Here is an 18,277-nt window from a genome sequence, read left to right as displayed (position 1 = left end):
TATAGAAATGGATTAATTTAAGATATACGAACAGTTAGCAAGAAGCCTGCTACGGCCATACAGTTTGTAACCAATATAAGTCTCTGTGTTTACTTGGTCGGGTCTGAGAGGCTGTGGGACTGGCAGGTGAGAGAGATTTGCCCTGACCTTGGGCCAGGTAGGAAAACTCTAGCTACAGACCACGTCTTCTTGGGTTCTGTACAAGGCCAGGCTGATGACTGGGAACCATCTATGTCTCCCTCAGACTCCTTTCCAAGGGAGAATGCCCCAGATGTCATGGGGATCTCTCCATTCTTATTTTCTTGAGGGACTGAGTTCAGTCAAGAGGCACTGACCGTTTGATTAGTTTAGTAAGACAAAAAAACTGGGCTGGAGAAATGCCTCAGAGGTTAGGAGCACTGGCTGTTCTTCCAGGGTCCTAGTTCAATTCCCAGAAACCACATGGTGGCTCACAGCCATCTGTAATGAGAACTGGTGCCCTCTTCTGGCCTGCAGAGTACTGTGTACATAATAAATGAATCTTTAAAAAAAAAAAGACAGAAAAAAAAGGACCAATCTAGAGAACAAACCACTCTGAAAAGATAGAGTGGGCTACCCCAAGGTGGGAAGCAGATAATGGACTAGACCAGTGAGGGTTTTTAATATTATTGTTATGAATATTTATGAGGTGGGTGGAATATTTATTGGGTAATGTGACCTTTTCCCCATCCCAATCATAGTCGACCAGATACTCCCGTTAGGATGATTCCATTGTTGGCTCCACAAAAGGAAGGTCTGTCAGAAGGATTCAGAGCTTTTGTTAGTGCAGATAGACAGGCTGAGTGTCCTGGTGATTTGGTTTCTGATACTATGGGAACTATGGAACTGCAGCTTCAAGGATGTGCAGGCAAGAGGGGCAGTCTGACCGTCGGGAGACAGCTCCCAAGATGCAGCTGCATTTTTCTTCCATCACTCACCTGGTTCCTTGTCTACAGGATGGTCTCTGCTGGAATCTGGAGCATTTTTGTAGCAAGATTTTTCTTTTGGGCCACCAATCAGCTCCCAAATCATGACATGGAGACTTATTACCAATTGTGAATGCTCAGCCTTATCTTATGCTTGTCCAAAAACTTAAATTAACCTGTTTCTTGTAGAGAGCCGTGCACGGCCATGCCTCAAAGATGGCGCAGCATCTGGCTTCTGCCTTCCCGATGGCAGGTGCTCCTTATTTGGCTAAGGCTAGGATCTGGCTTGCTTCTGCACACCTGGACCTAATCTGGCTTGCTTGCACGTGTCTTACCCTAGCGGCATTGTCCACGTGGCACCACGGGGTTGATTGCCCAGTGGCTATAAAAGGGCGAGGGCTGGCTTTCTTGGGGGTGACTGTGAGTGTGAGAGAGAGAGAGTGAGAGAGTGAGAGAGTGAGAGAGTGAGAGAGTGAGAGAGTGAGAGAGTGAGAGAGTGAGAGAGTGAGAGAGTGAGAGAGTGAGAGAGTGAGAGAGAGAGAGAGAGAGAGAGAGAGAGGGAGAGAGGGAGAGAGGGAGAGAGGGAGAGAGAGGGAGAGAAGAAGAAAATGACTTTCCCCGGGGTCAGAAGATTGTTCAAGGTTCCTGAATAAACTGCTTAGAGAAGAGCCTGGTGTCGCGTCGTCCTTGCTGGTCGAGGCGGACGCGACAGTTTCTCCTCATCTACGTGTTGCTTTGGGGCTTTTAACCTTTTGTGCATTCTGTATGTTCTACTCCTTGGCTTGCTGGCTGGTGGGGGCCTGGCCCCCGGTGTCTCCCTTTCTTTCTCCCACCTTCTCTTACCTCCTCTCTCACCAGCCTAGGTTCCTCCTCCTCCTTACTCTCTCTGCCCCCCTCCCCTGCCCCACCTATCCCTCTACTGCCTAGCTATTGGTCATTCAGCTTTTTATTAGACCAATCAGGTGCCTTAGGCAGGCAAGGTGAACAGCAACACATCTTTACTTAGTTAAATATTCCATAACATAAACAAATGCAACACATCTTTATATAGTTAAACTAATGTAACAAACCTTCATATACTTAAAGTAATATTCCACAAGACCTTACCCACAGTTTAGTGTGTTACAGTTAGATGAGTAGGAGAGAATGTGAAAGGACATTGGCACCTCGTGTGAGTCCCTCAGGGCCTCTTGGGTTCCAGTTAGAGCCCAACCCTGAGACAAGCTTTGCTGGCTGTTTCATAGAGCCCCATCTTCTGATCCTGTCAGCTTTGTGTTTCATACCCAGGTCCAAACCCTCTTATTTTTTGTCTTCAGTGTTTGGTTTGTTTGAAACTGTCTCTGTTGCCCTGGCTGGCCTGGAACTGTCTACGTAGCCCAGGATACCTCATACTCACAGAGGTCATCTGGCCTCTGCCCCTGGAGTGCTGGGATTAAAGGCCTGTGTCACCACTACTGGCTCTTCGGTGTTCCTGATCTCCACGACTTCATCAAATTAATTCACTTGACCTCATTTGTTTTGACCATAATCGGAGGGGAGAGAAACTAAGGCTGAGTCAGGAAGAGAGAACAGCAAGTGACCAGAGAAATACTCAGTGGAGACCCTGTACTTGCAGAGGACACGGTTTTGGTTCCCAGCACCCACATGGTGGTAACTCCAGTCCCGGGGGGATCTGATGTCCTTTTCTGACCTCTGTAGGATGTGGTACACATGCAAGCAAACGCTCCTCTACATAAAAATTTGAAAAGTGGTTAGAGGGAAGCCTTTCATTTCTTGTGAGCATTGATGGCTCTAGGGTGGTAGGAATAAAACAAATGTCAATCAGTACTTTACAGGAGCTGCAGGCCCGGACCAGGAGGGGGTGGGGTGTTGAAGGATTTTAAAGGGTTGGGATGGGACCCAGCTGTCCTGAGCTTGCAGGGGTCCCAAATGGTGAAGGAGAGGTGAGGCCAGCAGTTCCCTCAGCCTCCTGGAAAAGTTTCTTTAGCTCTAAGAAAACCAGCTAGTTCTGGACAACAGCCAAGAGCTTGCCAGCCTAGGAATCCAGATGCCTCACATCCTTACCTCTTTCAAAGAATGTTCTGGAGCTCATCTGCCTTCCTACTCAGGCTGTATGCAGTCGCTTTGACTATCCCTCAGGCCCTCCCTGTATCTTCACCTCAGTGTCTTACTGAGATCCACCCAGTCCTGTAGTTTTATCCTGTATAGCAAAAGTTGTTTCTTGGGGTCAGTTTGCTAGAGCTGTGGTCGGCGGTAGGGCAAGGCTGCATCTCAGGGAGCTGGGCCTTCGGGATGTGTATGAGTCATCCACCTTGTACTGCTTTTAAAGGCTTAACGGTTGCAAGACCCAAGTGTGGTGGTACTGTGTTCCCCAAAATATTGTGTACCTTAAAAGATGGGAAGTCCTCATTCTTACTTCAGGAGGGCGCAGTTACAATCTGAACAAAGCAAAACCAATCTCTAACAGTGTAAATAACTCAGTGTCCAATGCCTGGGGTCCCGCAGGAGCCTCTGGCTCCTCCGAAGGCCTTGGGCCACTTTTCTGGTTCTCCCCCTGCAGCACACACAGCCTGCCTCCTAGGCTCAGCCTGGCTCCATGCCGCAGCTGCTGCTGTTCTTGCTGGTTGCCCATGGTACCGGCACCTCCAAATTGCAGGGGTCTCTGCTGCAACTGGGCTGCACTGGTGCCAATAGCTTCTCCTGGGCTCTCTTCAGGAACTCCACCCTGCCACTCAGTGCCCAGGCCCAGCTGCTCTCCATGATCCCTAATGCTTTCAAAACCAGTACCACCTGGGTGACTCTTACACTACACCGAGTTCTGCCGGAACAAGCCTCGACCTTGGCCACGTCGAGAATATCCTTCTCTTTGCTGACTCTCAGGAAACACTTCCCAGAAGACACCACCTCAATGATGCTGGTTTTTTCTGTTTTCTTTTTTTATTTCCTCTTGAAACAGGGTTTCTCTGTGTAGCCTTGGCTTTCCTGGAACTTGACTGTAGACCAGGCTGGCTTAAAAACTCACTGATCTGCCTGCATCTGTCTTCCATGTGCTGGGATTAAAGGTGTGTGCCACCAACACCCAGCAAAACTTGGTTTCTCAAAATGACCAGCTTGTTAAAGAGACGGGTTGTGATCTCATGTGTGTGTGCTTGTACATGTACACGTGACCCCCACAGGCCTGTGTGGAAGTCAGAGGCCATCTGTGGGAGATATTCTTTCCTTCCTTCCTGTGGATCCTGGGATCAAACTCAGGCTGTCATCAGGCTTCGGGGCAAGCTCCTTACCCACTGAGCCATCTCACCAGCCCTGCTCCACATTTTAACTCCATAACCATGAAGTTCACTTATTTGGCCTGTGGAATCTTAACACAGGTGTAACTCCTCCCCACCCTACCCTTAACCTTGGGGACTTCAGTTCACCCAGGGGAGAACACACACACACACACACACACACACACACACACACACACACACACACACACTAAAAAAAGACTTGAAGTCCGATTTGGTGATTGAATGAGTTCGTGGGTGACTTGCAGGAGCATGGGCAACTCACAAACAGACTCACACCTGGAAGCCTCAGCCCTGGTCAGTTTTTAACCTCTTGTATATGTTAGTGTTTCTTTTTTGTAGCCTGGGATTCCCTCAAACTCACTGAGGCTGGTCTTGAACTCATGACCCAACATTACCAGATTTACTTTACAATTCCTAAGATTACATATTGCTGGGGTAAGAGGAGAGGTGGTCCCCTCCACCATTTCAGAAGGAATGTGAACAGCCCTACCACCATAGACCTAGCTCTTAGCCATATCCTTGTTTATTTTGTTCCCACAGGTGACCACAGTAGCTCTGCTTCCTGGAGCAGAGGTCATGTCAAGCCTAGAGCAAAAGCCACATCACAGTATCCCACACTACTTGTTCAGTGGAGACAGGCACAGGAAGTTGATGAGGTCCAAGGTACCAAGCCAGAAAAGGGGAGGTTCAGCACAGGCCAGGAGGTTGAGGAGAATTCCAGGAACTGTAGGTAGATGAGACAGACTTTATTTACTGGAACACAGGTCACACACACAGGCAAAGGCAACAGGGCATAGGCACAGGCCTCTGATCTTAAGGGTGTAGTTACACAAAAGTCACATAAAAGTGGCATTCTGCACATCAATTCCATCACTCCTTACTCTGGGGGTTTCCAGGAATCTGGTGTCAGCCATCATTTGATGCCTCAGAGGCCCAGGGTGTCCTAGACCCCACTTACTCACTTCTGGTGTCTGTATTGTCTGTCTAAGTCTTATACCGGCCCTGTGCCTTCTGTTCCCCGCAGGGATTTTTGATAAATAAGCAAATGACAGGCCGGGCGGTGGTGGCGCATGCCTTTAATCCTAGTACTCGGGAGGCAGAGCCAGGCGGATCTCTGTGAGTTCGAGGCCAGCCTGGGCTACCAAGTGAGTTCCAGGAGAGGCGCAAAGCTACACAGAGAAACCTTGTCTCGAAAAACCAAAAAAAAAAAAAAAAAAAAAAAAAAAAGCAAATGACACGTGTACTCCTGCAGTTGAATTAGTCTGGAGTCTGAGACAGGGGGATGACTTGAGCCCCAGAATTTGAAGCCAGTTTAAGTTAGGTACAATCTCAAAACAAACAAACAAAAGCAAGCATGTCTCCTATATCCTATGACACAGAAAATGGACAGGCTGACTGAAGTTCCCTAAGGGTCTAAATGTGCTGGCCCAGAACCCAGGATCGCTGAGCACTTACTATCTACCAGAATGAAGTCCTCCATCAAGAGTTCACCACAAACCCAGTACTGCATAGTGATCAGTGTCCCAGGGTACACACAGTAGGGATGACCCAACCTTCCAAAGGTCGAACTTTGTACTGGGTTCCCACATAGATCTAATCAAAAGTAGATCCACATAGATCTAATCAAAGTAGATTCCAGACAAATACTTGCTTCATCTAAAGCAACTTTTATTAAGGGGCACAGGGCAAGAGCAACAGGACAGACGTACAGGGGAACTGTGACACAGAGGGCCTGAGGGTCAGAGCAGACAGTAGACAGTAGGAGAACATTCTGTATAAGGCATTGGAAAGAGCAGACTCTACACTGTTACCTAGACATATTTGGGTGAATTTCAGATGAGTAAGTTTTAGCAGAAATTTTACTATAGTGGAAAGATATGGTTACAGAGCTTTGAATTTCTAAAAAAATAACCTCAAAGAGAACAGTACATATTTTGCTCAACTTCTTAAAGAAATTACAGATTTTGTCCCAAAAACTTTTCCAGGGACTGGGGTGTGAGGTCTCAGCTTGATTCTGATTTTTTCCTTTGGGTTCGGTCCACTCAGCCTGGGCTTGGGTCCCAAGAGCCAGGGCTCTGGTCGTCTCAGCCTGGGCTCGGGTCCACTCAGCCTGGGCTCGGGTCACCTCAGCCTGGACTCGGGTCAACTCAGCCTGGGCTCGGGTCAACTCAGCCTGGACTCGGGTCAACTCAGCCTGGGCTCGGGTCAACTCAGCCTGGGCTCGGATCCAGTCAGCCTGGTCTCTGGACTTCTCATCCTGGGCTTGGATATTGTCAGCCAGGGCTTGAACCAACATAGTCAGATCTCTGGTCAACTCAGCCTGGACTCGAATCAACTCAGCCTGGGCTCCGATCTCCTCAGCCCCATCTCTGGTCTCCAATGCCCCAGCTCTGTCAGACAGACTCTGGTAGGAAAGTGTCACAAGGTTTAAAGGCCTGGATCTTCACTTTTGTCCCCCAAACCCTGTTGCCAGGCCTCATAATCCCCTTAACTGGCACCAGCTGGGACTTAGAGACCAGTTAGCCTGGGATCCCTGGCCTGTTCTCAACGCGATGTGGGATGCGGACCCCTCCTTTAGTCTCCAAGGCCTTCTGTGTCCACACTAACTGAGAAGTTGGTGGGTCTGCAGGAGTCTGTGCATGAAGGATGGGCAAGCCTGAGAAAGAAGCTTCCTCACTGATCTGGGACAAACTTCTCCAACCAATGAACACGAGTGAGAGGCTGATGTTGTTGGAACATAAGCATGATGCGTGGGTGGGTTTGATGGCAAATTCAACAGTCCGGTACTTATATTTCTTTGTTTAATTACCTTAGGTCTTTTTGAGACAGTTCCTGTCTGGAACTGACTCTGTAGCCCAGCCTGCTCAGGACTTACTGGCATCTTCCTGCTTTGTCTTTCTGAGGTCAGGGATTACAGGAGGGAGCCAGTACACCTGCTCTACATAGTCATTTCTTGTATGACATGAGAACAGAGGAATCCTGTCTGTCTGTCTTTTTTCTTTCCTACTTTCCTTCCTTCCTTCCTTCCTTCCTTCCTTCCTTCCTTCCTTCCTTCTTTCCTTCCTTCCTTTCTTCCTTCCTTCCTTCTTTTTGTTTTGTCTGATGTTGAGACAGGGTCTCACAGTTGAATAGTGTTGTGCACAGTGTACCGTGTTGTGTAACTCTGGCTGAATGAGGCCTGAAACTCACTTTGTAGACCAGGCTGTCTTTGAGTTCACAGCGGCCTGTCTTTGCCTCACCCGTTCTGGGATTAAAGAGGCATGCCACCACACCTGGGCAAACCAAGGATGTTTATGAAATATCTGTCTAGATACAGATGTGAATGTGGTGAGATACAGAGGTGGGATCATGGTGCCAGATCCTCCATCCTCGTGGGTCCCAGGAGGCCAGAACCTCCTCAGCATCGCACAAAACAGGGTTACAATAGTACTCTGGACCTGCATGCAGAACAGCCTTGCCAATGTGAACCTCTGCTGTCCAGGGATCTTCTTTTATCTGGGGAAATAATGTGCACTCTGCCTCTTCTGTGACCCATGCCACCTTCCAACCAGCCACAAATGCATACACACCCTTTCCTACACACAGCCCTGCAGAGAAACATGCAATGGTGAACATCACCAGATGTGCTGGCTCACATTGCTTCCAGCACCCTGAGTCCAGCGCTTCTGCATGCCGCCCCACCCCTGACTAGCTATGTTTGGAACAATCTCTGCGGCATATCTCCAAAGATTACCTGCAGTTCCTGGGCGTTTGGATTCTCAACGTCTGGTAAGCTGTCAGAGTAATCCTGGATTCTCTGTTGGATACGCTCCAATTCAGAGAAAAGAGGAGAGTCCTGTGGGAATAGAGGCTGCTCAGGGCTGATGGCTGAAGAGGCTCAGACCAGGGTCTGGCTCTCCTGGTCCTGAGCTTGGGGAGGCCACCTCACCTCTGTGAGAGTGGTGGGGACAAAGGTCAGTTTTCTGAGAACAGTTCCACAGACACACAGCCTTTTCCTAGAGCCCCTGCCCTAAATTTCCCTCTCCAAGAGGCCAGAGCTCCCTGGCCAGAGTGCACACACAGAGGGCTGTCTTTCACCTTGCATCTGAGTGTCAGAGAGCCTGTGTTTGAGAGGAGATCACTGCTTTTCCTTTTTTAGGAGCAAGAGTGGAACTGAGGCTGGCCTGGAACTCACTAAGGAACCAGGCTGGTCTTGAACCACAGAACTCCTGCCTCAGCTGTCTGTGCACTGTGACTACAAGGGTGACCCACCACACTCAGATCAAGGATCATTTTTTTCCAATGGGGACATGTGACCTGGTAATTAACCCACCAGTCTATCCTCATTGCTTGCTTGCTTTGTTTTTGGATTTTATGGTTTTTCAGAATAGGGTTTCTAGGCCCTGGAACTCACTCTGTACACCAGGCAGGCCTCGAACTCACAGAGATCTCCCTGCCCCTGCCTCCTGAGTCCTAAGATTAAAGGTGTGGACCCCACCACCCAGCTGTCCCCATTTCTTAACTGCATTCCTGACACTCAGTGTCTCTACGTTCCTTTTCTCAAAATCACAGAATCCTGCTCCAGTCCTCCAGTCTAAAATTATCCCTGTCTGCAGTGTGTCCCATGTCCAGACCTACCTTGTCATTTGCAGGACTCAAAGGAAGAAAGGTTTTGGGCCTTTTGCTCAGTGCTGACTCAGAATGTTAGGTGGTGTGGACCACGTGGCAACCATTGATGCCTGACAAAGTTCCAGCAATTTGTTCGACTGTGCAGATCACAATCTCCAGCACCCTTTTAATTTTGTTTTTACTGATTCTACTATGTGTTATGGGAGTTCCCTATGCCTTTTCCTTTGGGTAATTATGTGCAGGATTTGAAGGATGGAGATGTATAAATGGCAGCCTGTCTAAACAAACTAATTATCTGGGAAAAATGTCCCCACCACCATAGGACCACATAGCATGATAACTCTGTCTGCTCCCATACAAGTCAACACCAAGCTGCTACGACATTTAGATAAATCACATTTGCTTGACAAAGAAGGTATATTGGATAATCAAGATTTATAAAGTCCTAACTTCTACTCAGGTTCACAGAAATATCTGTCTGGCCTTGTCTTTGCTCATCTTTAAGCTGTAGTTAATTGGATGGACTAAGCCATACAAGAAAGTACAATATTCTATACTATCGTGTCTGATCCCTCATGAAAGTCATTTTTTTCCAAGGTTAGACATTTAGACAAAAAACCCCATTGTCTCAGGGGCTTGAAGAAAGTTTCTGTTTGCTATAACAGGAGACATTCTTATCCCAGGTAAGAGTAACTGGTGGTCCTTCCATTGACATAGGACTGGTTCCTAGTAGCTTGTCAAGGTCAAAGCCAGCTCTCTCAGTCCCTGGTCTCAAGCCACACCGCAGCTACCTGCCCCTTTCCCTTTCTCCAGTTTAATCCCATGTGTGACTACAGAGCATAAAGGTGTGCTCTTTTTTCAATAAGCTCCAGGGCAGTCATCCCAATTCTCCCTCAGATCCTCCTCTGCCCCCAGCCCACTCCACACATCCTCTCTGGGACCTGAACTGCTCCCAAAGCTGGTCTCCAGCAGTTAGGACAGGACAGTGACAACAGAACAGTCACCTAGGTGACCAGGGACATTGGAGAGACTGCATTTGTCTCCTGACTAAAGAGTGGGTTTTGTCCATAAACTTCGCTCCCAGAAACTCCTCCCCATCCAAGACTCAAGGAGAATGATGGAGACAGCTTCCAGGACCCAGCCCACTACCTTCTCTCACTCACCTTTGGGAGGACCATAGTGAGCCCAGGTTCAGGGCCGAAGCCTGTCTTGAAGGAACAGAGGAGGAAAAAACATGCATTAGATAACTTCCTGGACACTATCCCAGAGAGTCATGGGCCTCAGGAATGGAGGCCCAGCTCCCTCTAGCAGGACATCTGCTACTGACCTTGTCCCTAGGTTCTGAAGTCCACTAAGAGTGTCACTTTCTTCTTCTTGTTGTCTTCCCAGCTCAAAGGCTAGCTGATGTCTGCCTAGGGGAAGGTCCTGGCTGTTCTGGTCTCACGGGAGATAGGAAGGGTGGGGTTTCCGTGGGTGGGAGGTTCTTCAGAGGAGACCAGGGGAAGGGAAAGTGAAAGAGAAACAGTCAGGAAAAAAGAGTCAGAGCAGGGCCGCTCACCCCTCTTCAGAGCAGAGGACTTAGATGGGGATGTGGCTCAGAACCATGTGCTTTCTTTAGTGAGTGCCATATCCTGGGCTGACCCCACACTGAAAAGAAACAAGCAAAGTCCTGACTTAGAGGAGCAGGTGGGAACTGCAGGTTTGTGTGAGGCCCACAGCTGGGTGTGTGGGTCAGAGGGGAAGCCTGACCAGGGTGTGCAGGGCACTGCACCCTTCCAGAACACTGACAAGCTCTTGCTGCAGCTCCTGGATGGAGGAGGCAGAACCTGTCAGGCACTGTACTGGGCCTTTGGGGCCAGGGGTCTGGGAGGCTGTCTTAGTTACAGTTTCTATTGCTGTGAAGGGACACCATGACCACAGCTACTCTTATGAAGAAAACCATTTAATTAGGGCTGGCTCCCTTACAGCTCAGAGGTTCAGTCCACTGTCATCATGGTGGGGAGCATGGCGACTTGCAGGCAGATATGGTGCTGGCAAAGTAGTTGAGAGTGGGGGCCTGTGCCTGTGGGGGCCTGTGCCTGTGGGGGCCTGTGTCTGTGGGGGCCTGTGCCTGTGGGAGCCTGTGTCTGTGGGGGTCTGTGCCTGTGGGGGCCTGTGCCTGGGAGGGGGGCCTGTTTTTGTACAGACAGGACCCTGAGGGGCCCCCGGTGATGGATCCTCTTGGACCTGGAGTGGTTGTGTACCCTGGGTGGTGAGTGTGGGACTCAGATCCTCTATAAGAATGGCCTGAGCCACAGCTCCAGCCCCTGCCCTGCATTTTTAACACTCCCCAGGTGCCCAAGGATACAGGGTGAGGAGTGAAGAAACCTGAGGAGTGAAGAAGCACAACTTCCCCATTGATCCAGGAGCTATATTATGGATTCTGGAATATTCCTCATCAGAATAATTTCATGGGAATTTTTTTTTTTTAATATTTATTTATTATGTATACAATGTTCTGCCTGCAGGCCAGAAGGGGGCACCAGATCTCATTATGGATAGTTGTGAGCCACCATGTGGTTGCTGGGGATTGAACTCAGGACCTCTGGAAGAACAGCCAGTGCTCTTAACCACTGAGCCATCTCTCCAGCCCCGGGAATTTTTTTTCAAGACAGATTTTCTCAATGTAGCCCTGGCTGTCCAGGAACTCACTATGTAGATCTGCCTGCCTCTGCCTCCTAAGCCCTGGGCTTAAAATATGTGCCAGCAACATCTCCTGGGAATTTAAGAATGCAGATCCCATCCCTCAGCCTGAATCCTCATTCTGGGGTTGGGGTCAGGAATCTGCACTTTTACAAGTCAGAGATGGGAGGCACGGTGAGCCCTGAAGGGCCAGGCACTGGTCTCCTCATAGTGCCGCCTTCTCTCCTGGGGACCACGTCTTCTTGGGTTCTGTACAAGGCCAGGCTGATGACTGGGAACCATCTATGTCTCCCTCAGACTCCTTTCCAAGGGAGAATGTCCCAGATGTCATGGGGATCTCTCCATTCTTGTTTTCTTGACGGACTGAGTTCAGTCAAGACAGAGACAGTTTGATTAGTTTAGTAAGACAGAAGCACCAAGCTAGCCAGCAAAGCACTCTGAAAAGTTTTTATATTAGGACTATGCATATTTATGAGGCAGGTGGAATATTTATTGGGATGTGTGATTCTTTCCCCATCCCGAGCACGGTACACCAGGTTTTCCTGTGAGGAACAAAAGACAGCCTTCAGAGAACACGCCCTGAACAAAGGGGATATTTGCCATTCCAGGTTTTCAGGGGCTGGCAGGAAGCTTTGCTGCAAGTGGTTTAGTCTGACAGTTAACAACACAGGGCTAGAGGAACTAGGTAGCATAAATTACGAGCTGTTAGCCACAGCACAGGCAGTTTGAGAGAGAACTGCAGGGGTGTGGCCTGATTTCTTCATGTCTTCCTAGAGCTGGGTTTAAAGGTGTGCACCATCACCACCCAGCAAAACTTGGTTTCTCAAAATGACCAGCTTGTTAAAGAGACGGGTTGTGATCTCATGTGTGTGTGCTTGCACATGTACACGTGACCCCCACAGGCCTGTGTGGAAGTCAGAGGGCATCTGTGGGAGATATTCTTTCCTTCCTTCCTGTGGATCCTGGGATCAAACTCAGACTGTCATCAGGCTTCGGGGCAAGCTCCTTAACCACTGAGCCATCTCACCAGCCCTGCTCCACATTTTAACTCCATAACCATGAAGTTCACTTATTTGGCCTGTGGAATCTTTTTTTTTTTTTATTCTTTAATTTTTTATTTTATACCATTGGTATAAAAATTATACCTGCATAGATGTCTGTGGGAGGGTGTAGGATCCCCTGGTACTGGAGTTATGGACAGTTGTGAGCTGCCATGTGGGTACCAGGAATTAAACCTGGATCCTCTGGAAGAGCAACCATTTCTCTTAACCTCTGAGCCATCTCTCCAGTCCCAGGAGTGCAATTTTCGTTGTATAAATATCCTTTGATCCATATGCAGTTCTTTTTTGGAAAGTAGAGTCCATTACTTTAGAATCATAAGTCAGTTCTCACACAGTTTCCATTACAGCAGCAATTTCCTTGAACTGTCTGTAGAAATTCTGAAACTGTGGGATTGTCATTTCGATGGACTTGCTCTTCACTTGGCCAGAATGATCGGCTACTTTCAGCATCACTGCCACATACGGATACTTGAGGGATCTGCAGCTGTCAGAGCTCACAGCCATGCCCAGTTTCCACTGAAAATCTATAAGCTGGCAGGTGACCTCTGATTTGGCGTCCAGCACCGGTTCCCTGACCGGAGACTCCTCCATAGCCAGAGTAGAACCTCTGGCCTGTGGAATCTTAACACAGGTGTAACTCCTCCCCACCCTACCCACAACCTCAGGGACACACACACACACACACACACACACACACACACACACACACAGAGACAGAGACCGAGACAGACAGAGAGAGAGACAGAGACAGACAGAGACAGACAGGCAGACAGACAGAAAGACAGACAGAGACAGAGAGGACAGGTGGACTTGACGTTGAATTTGGTGAATGAATGAGTTCATGGGTGATTTGCAGGAGCATGGGCAACTCACAATTGGACTCACATCAGGAAGCCTCAGCCCTGGTCAGTTTTTAAGCTCTTGTATATGTTAGTGTTTGTTTTTTATTTTAAGATGTGGTCTTGCGGGGCTGGAGAGATGGCTCAGAGGTTAAGAACACTGGCTGTTCTTCCAGAGGTCCTGAGTTCAATTCCCAGCACCCACATGGTGGCTCACAACCATCTGTAATGAGATCTGGCGCCCTCTTCTGACATGCAGGGACACATGCAGGAAGAACAATGCATATATAATAAATTAAAAACAAAAAAAAAAAAAAAAAAAAAAAAAAAAAAAAGATGTGGTCTTGCATAGCCAGGGACTCCCTCAAATTCACTATATAGCTGAGGCTGGTCTTGAACTCCTGACCCAACATTACCTGTTTTACTTTGGAATTCCTAAGATTATATATAGCTTTCACAGGAGGGGAGGTGGTCCCCTCCACCATTTCAGAAGGAATGTGAACAGCCCTACCACCATAGACCTAGCTCTTAGCCATATCCTTGTTTATTTTGTTCCCACAGGTGACCACAGTAGCTCTGCTTCCTGGAGCAGAGGTCATGTCAAGCCTAGAGCAAAAGCCACATCACAGTATCCCACACTACTTGTTCAGTGGAGACAGGCACAGGAAGTTGATGAGGTCCAAGGTACCAAGCCAGAAAAGGGGAGGTTCAGCACAGGCCAGGAGGTTGAGGAGAATTCCAGGAACTGTAGTAGATGAGACAGACTTTATTTACTGGAACACAGGTCACACACACAGGCAAAGGCAACAGGGCATAGGCACAGGCCTCTGATCTTAAGGGTGTAGTTACACAAAAGTCACATAAAAGTGGCATTCTGCACATCAATTCCATCACTCCTTACTCTGGGGGTTTCCAGGAATCTGGTGTCAGCCATCATTTGATGCCTCAGAGGCCCAGGGTGTCCTAGACCCCACTTACTCACTTCTGGTGTCTGTATTGTCTGTCTAAGTCTTATACCGGCCCTGTGCCTTCTGTTCCCTGCAGGGATTTTTGATAAATAAGCAAATGGCACGTGTACACCTGCAGTTGAATTAGTCTGGAGTCCGAGACAGGGGGATGACTTGAGCTCCAGAATTTGAAGCCAGTTTAAGTTAGATACAATCTCAAAACAAACAAACAAAAGAAAAGCAAGCATGTCTCCTATATCCTATGACACAGAAAATGGACAGGCTGACTGAAGTTCCCTAAGGGTCTAAATGTGCTGGCCCAGAACCCAGGATCGCTGAGCACTTACTATCTACCAGAATGAAGTCCTCCATCAAGAGTTCACCACAAACCCAGTACTGCATAGTGACCAGTGTCCCAGGGTACACACAGTAGGGATGACCCAACCTTCCAAAGGTCGAACTTTGTACTGGGTTCCCACATAGATCTAATCAAAAGTAGATCCACATAGATCTAATCAAAGTAGATTCCAGACAAATACTTGCTTCATCTAATGCAACTTTTATTAAGGGGCACAGGACAAGAGCAACAGGACAGACGTACAGGGGAACTGTGACACAGAGGGCCTGAGGGTCAGAGCAGACAGTAGACAGTAGGAGAACATTCTGTATAAGGCATTGGAAAGAGCAGACTCTACACTGTTACCTAGACATATTTGGGTGAATTTCAGATGAGTAAGTTTCTCAGGAATTGTAATACAGTGGAAAGATATGGTTACAGTGCTTTGAATTTCTTAAAAAAACTTGGAGAGAGTCGTACAAATATCTTTCAACTTCTTAAAGATATTGCAGATTTTGTCCCATAAACTTTCCCTAGGTCTGGGTTGTGAGGCCTCTCCAGTCTCATCATGGTTCTGATTGTTTGCTTTGGCTCGGGTCACCTCAGCCTGGACTCGGGTCCACTCAGCCTGGGCTCGGGTCCACTCAGCCTGGGCTCGGGTCAACTCAGCCTGGGCTCTGGTCCACTCAGCCTGGGCTCGGTTCAACTCAGCCTGGGATCGGATCCAGTCAGCCTCAGCTCTGGTCTTCTCATTCTGGGCTTGGATTTTGTCAGCCATGGCTTGGATCAACTTATTCAGGTTGTCCGTCAACTCAGCCTGGACTCCGATAAACACAGCCTGGGCTCTGATCTCTTCAGCCCCATCTCTGGTCTCCAATGCCCCAGCTCTGTCAGACAGACTCTGGTAGGAAAGTGTCACAAGGTTTAAAGGCCTGGATCTTCACTTTTGTCCCCCAAACCCTGTTGCCAGGCCTCATAATCCCCTTAACTGGCACCAGCTGGGACTTAGAGACCAGTTAGCCTGGGATCCCTGGCCTGCTCTCAACGCGATGTGGGATGCGGACCCCTCCTTTAGTCTCCAAGGCCTTCTGTGTCCACACTAACTGAGAAGTTGGTGGGTCTGCAGGAGTCTGTGCATGAAGGATGGGCAAGCCTGAGAAAGAAGCTTCCTCACTGAGCTGGGACAAACTTCTCCAACCAATGAACACGAGTGAGAGGCTGAGGATGTTGGAACATAAGCATGATGCGTGGGTGGGTTTGATGGCAAATTCAACAGTCTGGTACCTTATGTTTCTTTGTTTAATTACCTTAGGTCTTTTTGAGACAGTTCCTGTCTGGAACTGACTCTGTAGCCCAGCCTGCTCAGGACTTACTGGCATCTTCCTGCTTTGTCTTTCTGAGGTCAGGGATTACAGGAGGGAGCCAGTACACCTGCTCTACATAGTCATTTCTTGTATGACATGAGAACCGAGGAATCCTGTCTGTCTGTCTTTTTTCTTTCCTACTTTCCTTCCTTCCTTCCTTGCTTCCTTCCTTCCTTCCTTCCTTTCTTCCTTCCTTCCTTCTTTTTGTTTTGTCTGATGTTGAGACAGGGTCTCACAGTTGCATAGTGTTGTGCACAGTGTACAGTGTTGTGTAACTCTGGCTGAATGAGGCCTGAAACTCACTTTGTAGACCAGGCTGTCTTTGAGTTCACAGCGGCCTGTCTTTGCCTCACCCGTTCTGGGATTAAAGAGGCATGCCACCACACCTGGGCAGACCAAGGATGTTTATTAAATATCTGTCTAGATACAGATGTGAATGTGATGAGATACAGAGGTGGGATCATGGTGCCAGATCCTCCATCCTCGTGGGTTCCAGGAGGCCAGAACCTCCTCAGCATCACACAAAACAGGGTTACAATAGTACCCTGGACCCGCATGCAGAACAGCCTTGCCAATGTGAACCTCTGCTGTCCAGCGATCTTCTTTTATCTGGGGAAATAATGTGCACTCTGCCTCTTCTGTGACCCATGCCACCTTCCAACCAGCCACAAATACATACACACCCTTTCCTACACACAGCCCTGCAGAGAAACATGCAATGGTGAACATCACCAGATGTGCTGGCTCACATTGCTTCCAGCACCCTGAGTCCAGCGCTTCTGCCCCCCAACCAGCAATGCTGGGAACAACCTCCACACCTTTCCCCAAATATCACCTGCCACTTCAGGACCTTTCGTTTCTCAACGTCTGGCAAGCTGGCAAGGTTAAGCTGGATTCTCTGTTGTATACGCTCCAATTCAGAGAAGAGAGGAGAGTCCTGTGGGAATAGAGGCTGCTGAGGGCTGATGGCTGAAGTTGCTCAGACCAGGGTCTGGCTCTCCTGGTCCTGAGCTTGGGGAGGCCACCTCACCTCTGTGAGAGTGGTGGGGACAAAGGTCAGTTTTCTGAGAACAGTTCCACAGACACACAGCCTTTTCCTAGAGCCCCTGCCCTAAATTTCCCCCTACAAGAGAACACAGCTCACTGAACATGAGCGCTCACACACACAGCTGCCTTTCACTTTGGATCTGAGTGTCAGAGGGCCTGTGTTTGAGAGGAGGTCAAAGGGTTGTAGATTTAGGTCAGTGGTAGAGCACTTGCCTAGCAAGCTTAGAGCCCTGGGTTCGGTCCTAGCTCTGGGGGGTGGGGTGGGGTGGGGGTGGAGAGGAGGTCACTGCTTTTCCCTTTTTAGGAGCAAGAACTTAACTCAGCCTGGCGTGGAACTCATTAATTACATAGCCAGGCTGGTCTTGAACCACAGAACTCCTGCCTCAGCGCTCTGTGCATTGTGATTACAAGTGTGACCCACCACACTCAGATCAAGGATCATTTTATTTGAATTGGTGCATGTGACCTCGTAATTAACCCACCAGTCTATCCTCATTATTTTCTTTCTTTCTCTGCTTTTTATGGTTTTTCAGAATAGGGTTTCTAGGCCCTGGAAATCACTCTGTAGACCAGACAGGCCTTGAACTCACAGAGATCTCCCTGCCCCTGCCTCCTGAGTCCTAAGATTAAAGGTGTGGACCCCACCACCCAGCTGTCCCCATTTCTTAACTACATTCCTGACATCTCTAAATTCCTTTTCTCAAAATCACACAATCCTGCTCCAGTCCTCCAGTCTAGAATTATCCCTGTCTGGAGTGTGTCCCATGTCCAGGACCTACCTTGTCATTTGCAGGACTCAAAGAAGAAAAGTTTTGGGCCTTTTGCTCAGTGCTGACTCCGAATGTTAGGTGGTGTGGACCACGTGGCGACCATTGATGCCTGACAAAGTTTCAGCAATTTGTTCGACAGTGTAGATCACAATCTCCAGCACCCTTTTAATTTTGTTTTTACTGATTCTACTATGTGTTATGGGAGTTCCCTATGCCTTTTCCTTTGGGTAATTATGTGTGGGATTTGAAGGATGGAGATGTATAAATGGCAGCCTGTCTAAACAAACTAATTATCTGGGAAAAATGTCCCCACCACCGTAGGACCACATAGCATGATAACTCTGTCTGCTCCCATACAAGTCAACACCAAGCTGCTACGACATTT

General features: G+C 48.5%; 2 protein-coding genes and 1 long non-coding RNA gene across 4 annotated transcripts; all 3 read right to left on the bottom strand.

Annotated features, from left to right (window-relative positions):
• Window positions 1-5,884: 5,884 nt before the first annotated feature.
• On the bottom strand, window positions 5,885-10,344 carry LOC131915858 (uncharacterized). 2 transcript variants are annotated; one of them, XM_059269166.1, is made up of 4 exons: window positions 10,173-10,344; window positions 10,009-10,053; window positions 7,971-8,072; window positions 5,885-6,641 (listed from the first exon to the last, which is right to left on the bottom strand). In XM_059269166.1, exons 2-4 carry the CDS (start codon window positions 10,021-10,023, stop codon window positions 6,045-6,047), a joined length of 714 nt encoding a protein of 237 aa, XP_059125149.1. In that variant the 5' UTR covers window positions 10,024-10,053; window positions 10,173-10,344; the 3' UTR covers window positions 5,885-6,044. The 2 variants fall into 2 exon arrangements, with proteins under 2 accessions (XP_059125149.1, XP_059125148.1); XM_059269165.1 differs by having other exon boundaries at window positions 10,009-10,049.
• A 2,291-nt stretch (window positions 10,345-12,635) lies between these two features.
• Window positions 12,636-13,188, bottom strand: LOC131915857 (COMM domain-containing protein 6). Its single transcript, XM_059269164.1, has one exon. It carries the CDS (start codon window positions 13,177-13,179, stop codon window positions 12,916-12,918), a length of 264 nt encoding a protein of 87 aa, XP_059125147.1. The 5' UTR covers window positions 13,180-13,188; the 3' UTR covers window positions 12,636-12,915.
• Window positions 13,189-14,913: 1,725 nt separating this feature from the next.
• Window positions 14,914-17,014, bottom strand: LOC131915856 (uncharacterized). The gene is made up of 2 exons (XR_009380456.1): window positions 16,911-17,014; window positions 14,914-15,612 (listed from the first exon to the last, which is right to left on the bottom strand). It is a non-coding gene; the product is annotated as an uncharacterized LOC131915856 (long non-coding RNA).
• Window positions 17,015-18,277: the final 1,263 nt, after the last annotated feature.

The sequence above is a fragment of the Peromyscus eremicus genome, chromosome 8a, assembly GCF_949786415.1.
Source record: "Peromyscus eremicus chromosome 8a, PerEre_H2_v1, whole genome shotgun sequence".
Classification (NCBI taxonomy): domain Eukaryota; kingdom Metazoa; phylum Chordata; class Mammalia; order Rodentia; family Cricetidae; genus Peromyscus; species Peromyscus eremicus.
Note: the sequence above shows the minus strand (reverse complement) of the source record. Positions and strands in the feature narration are given on the sequence as shown.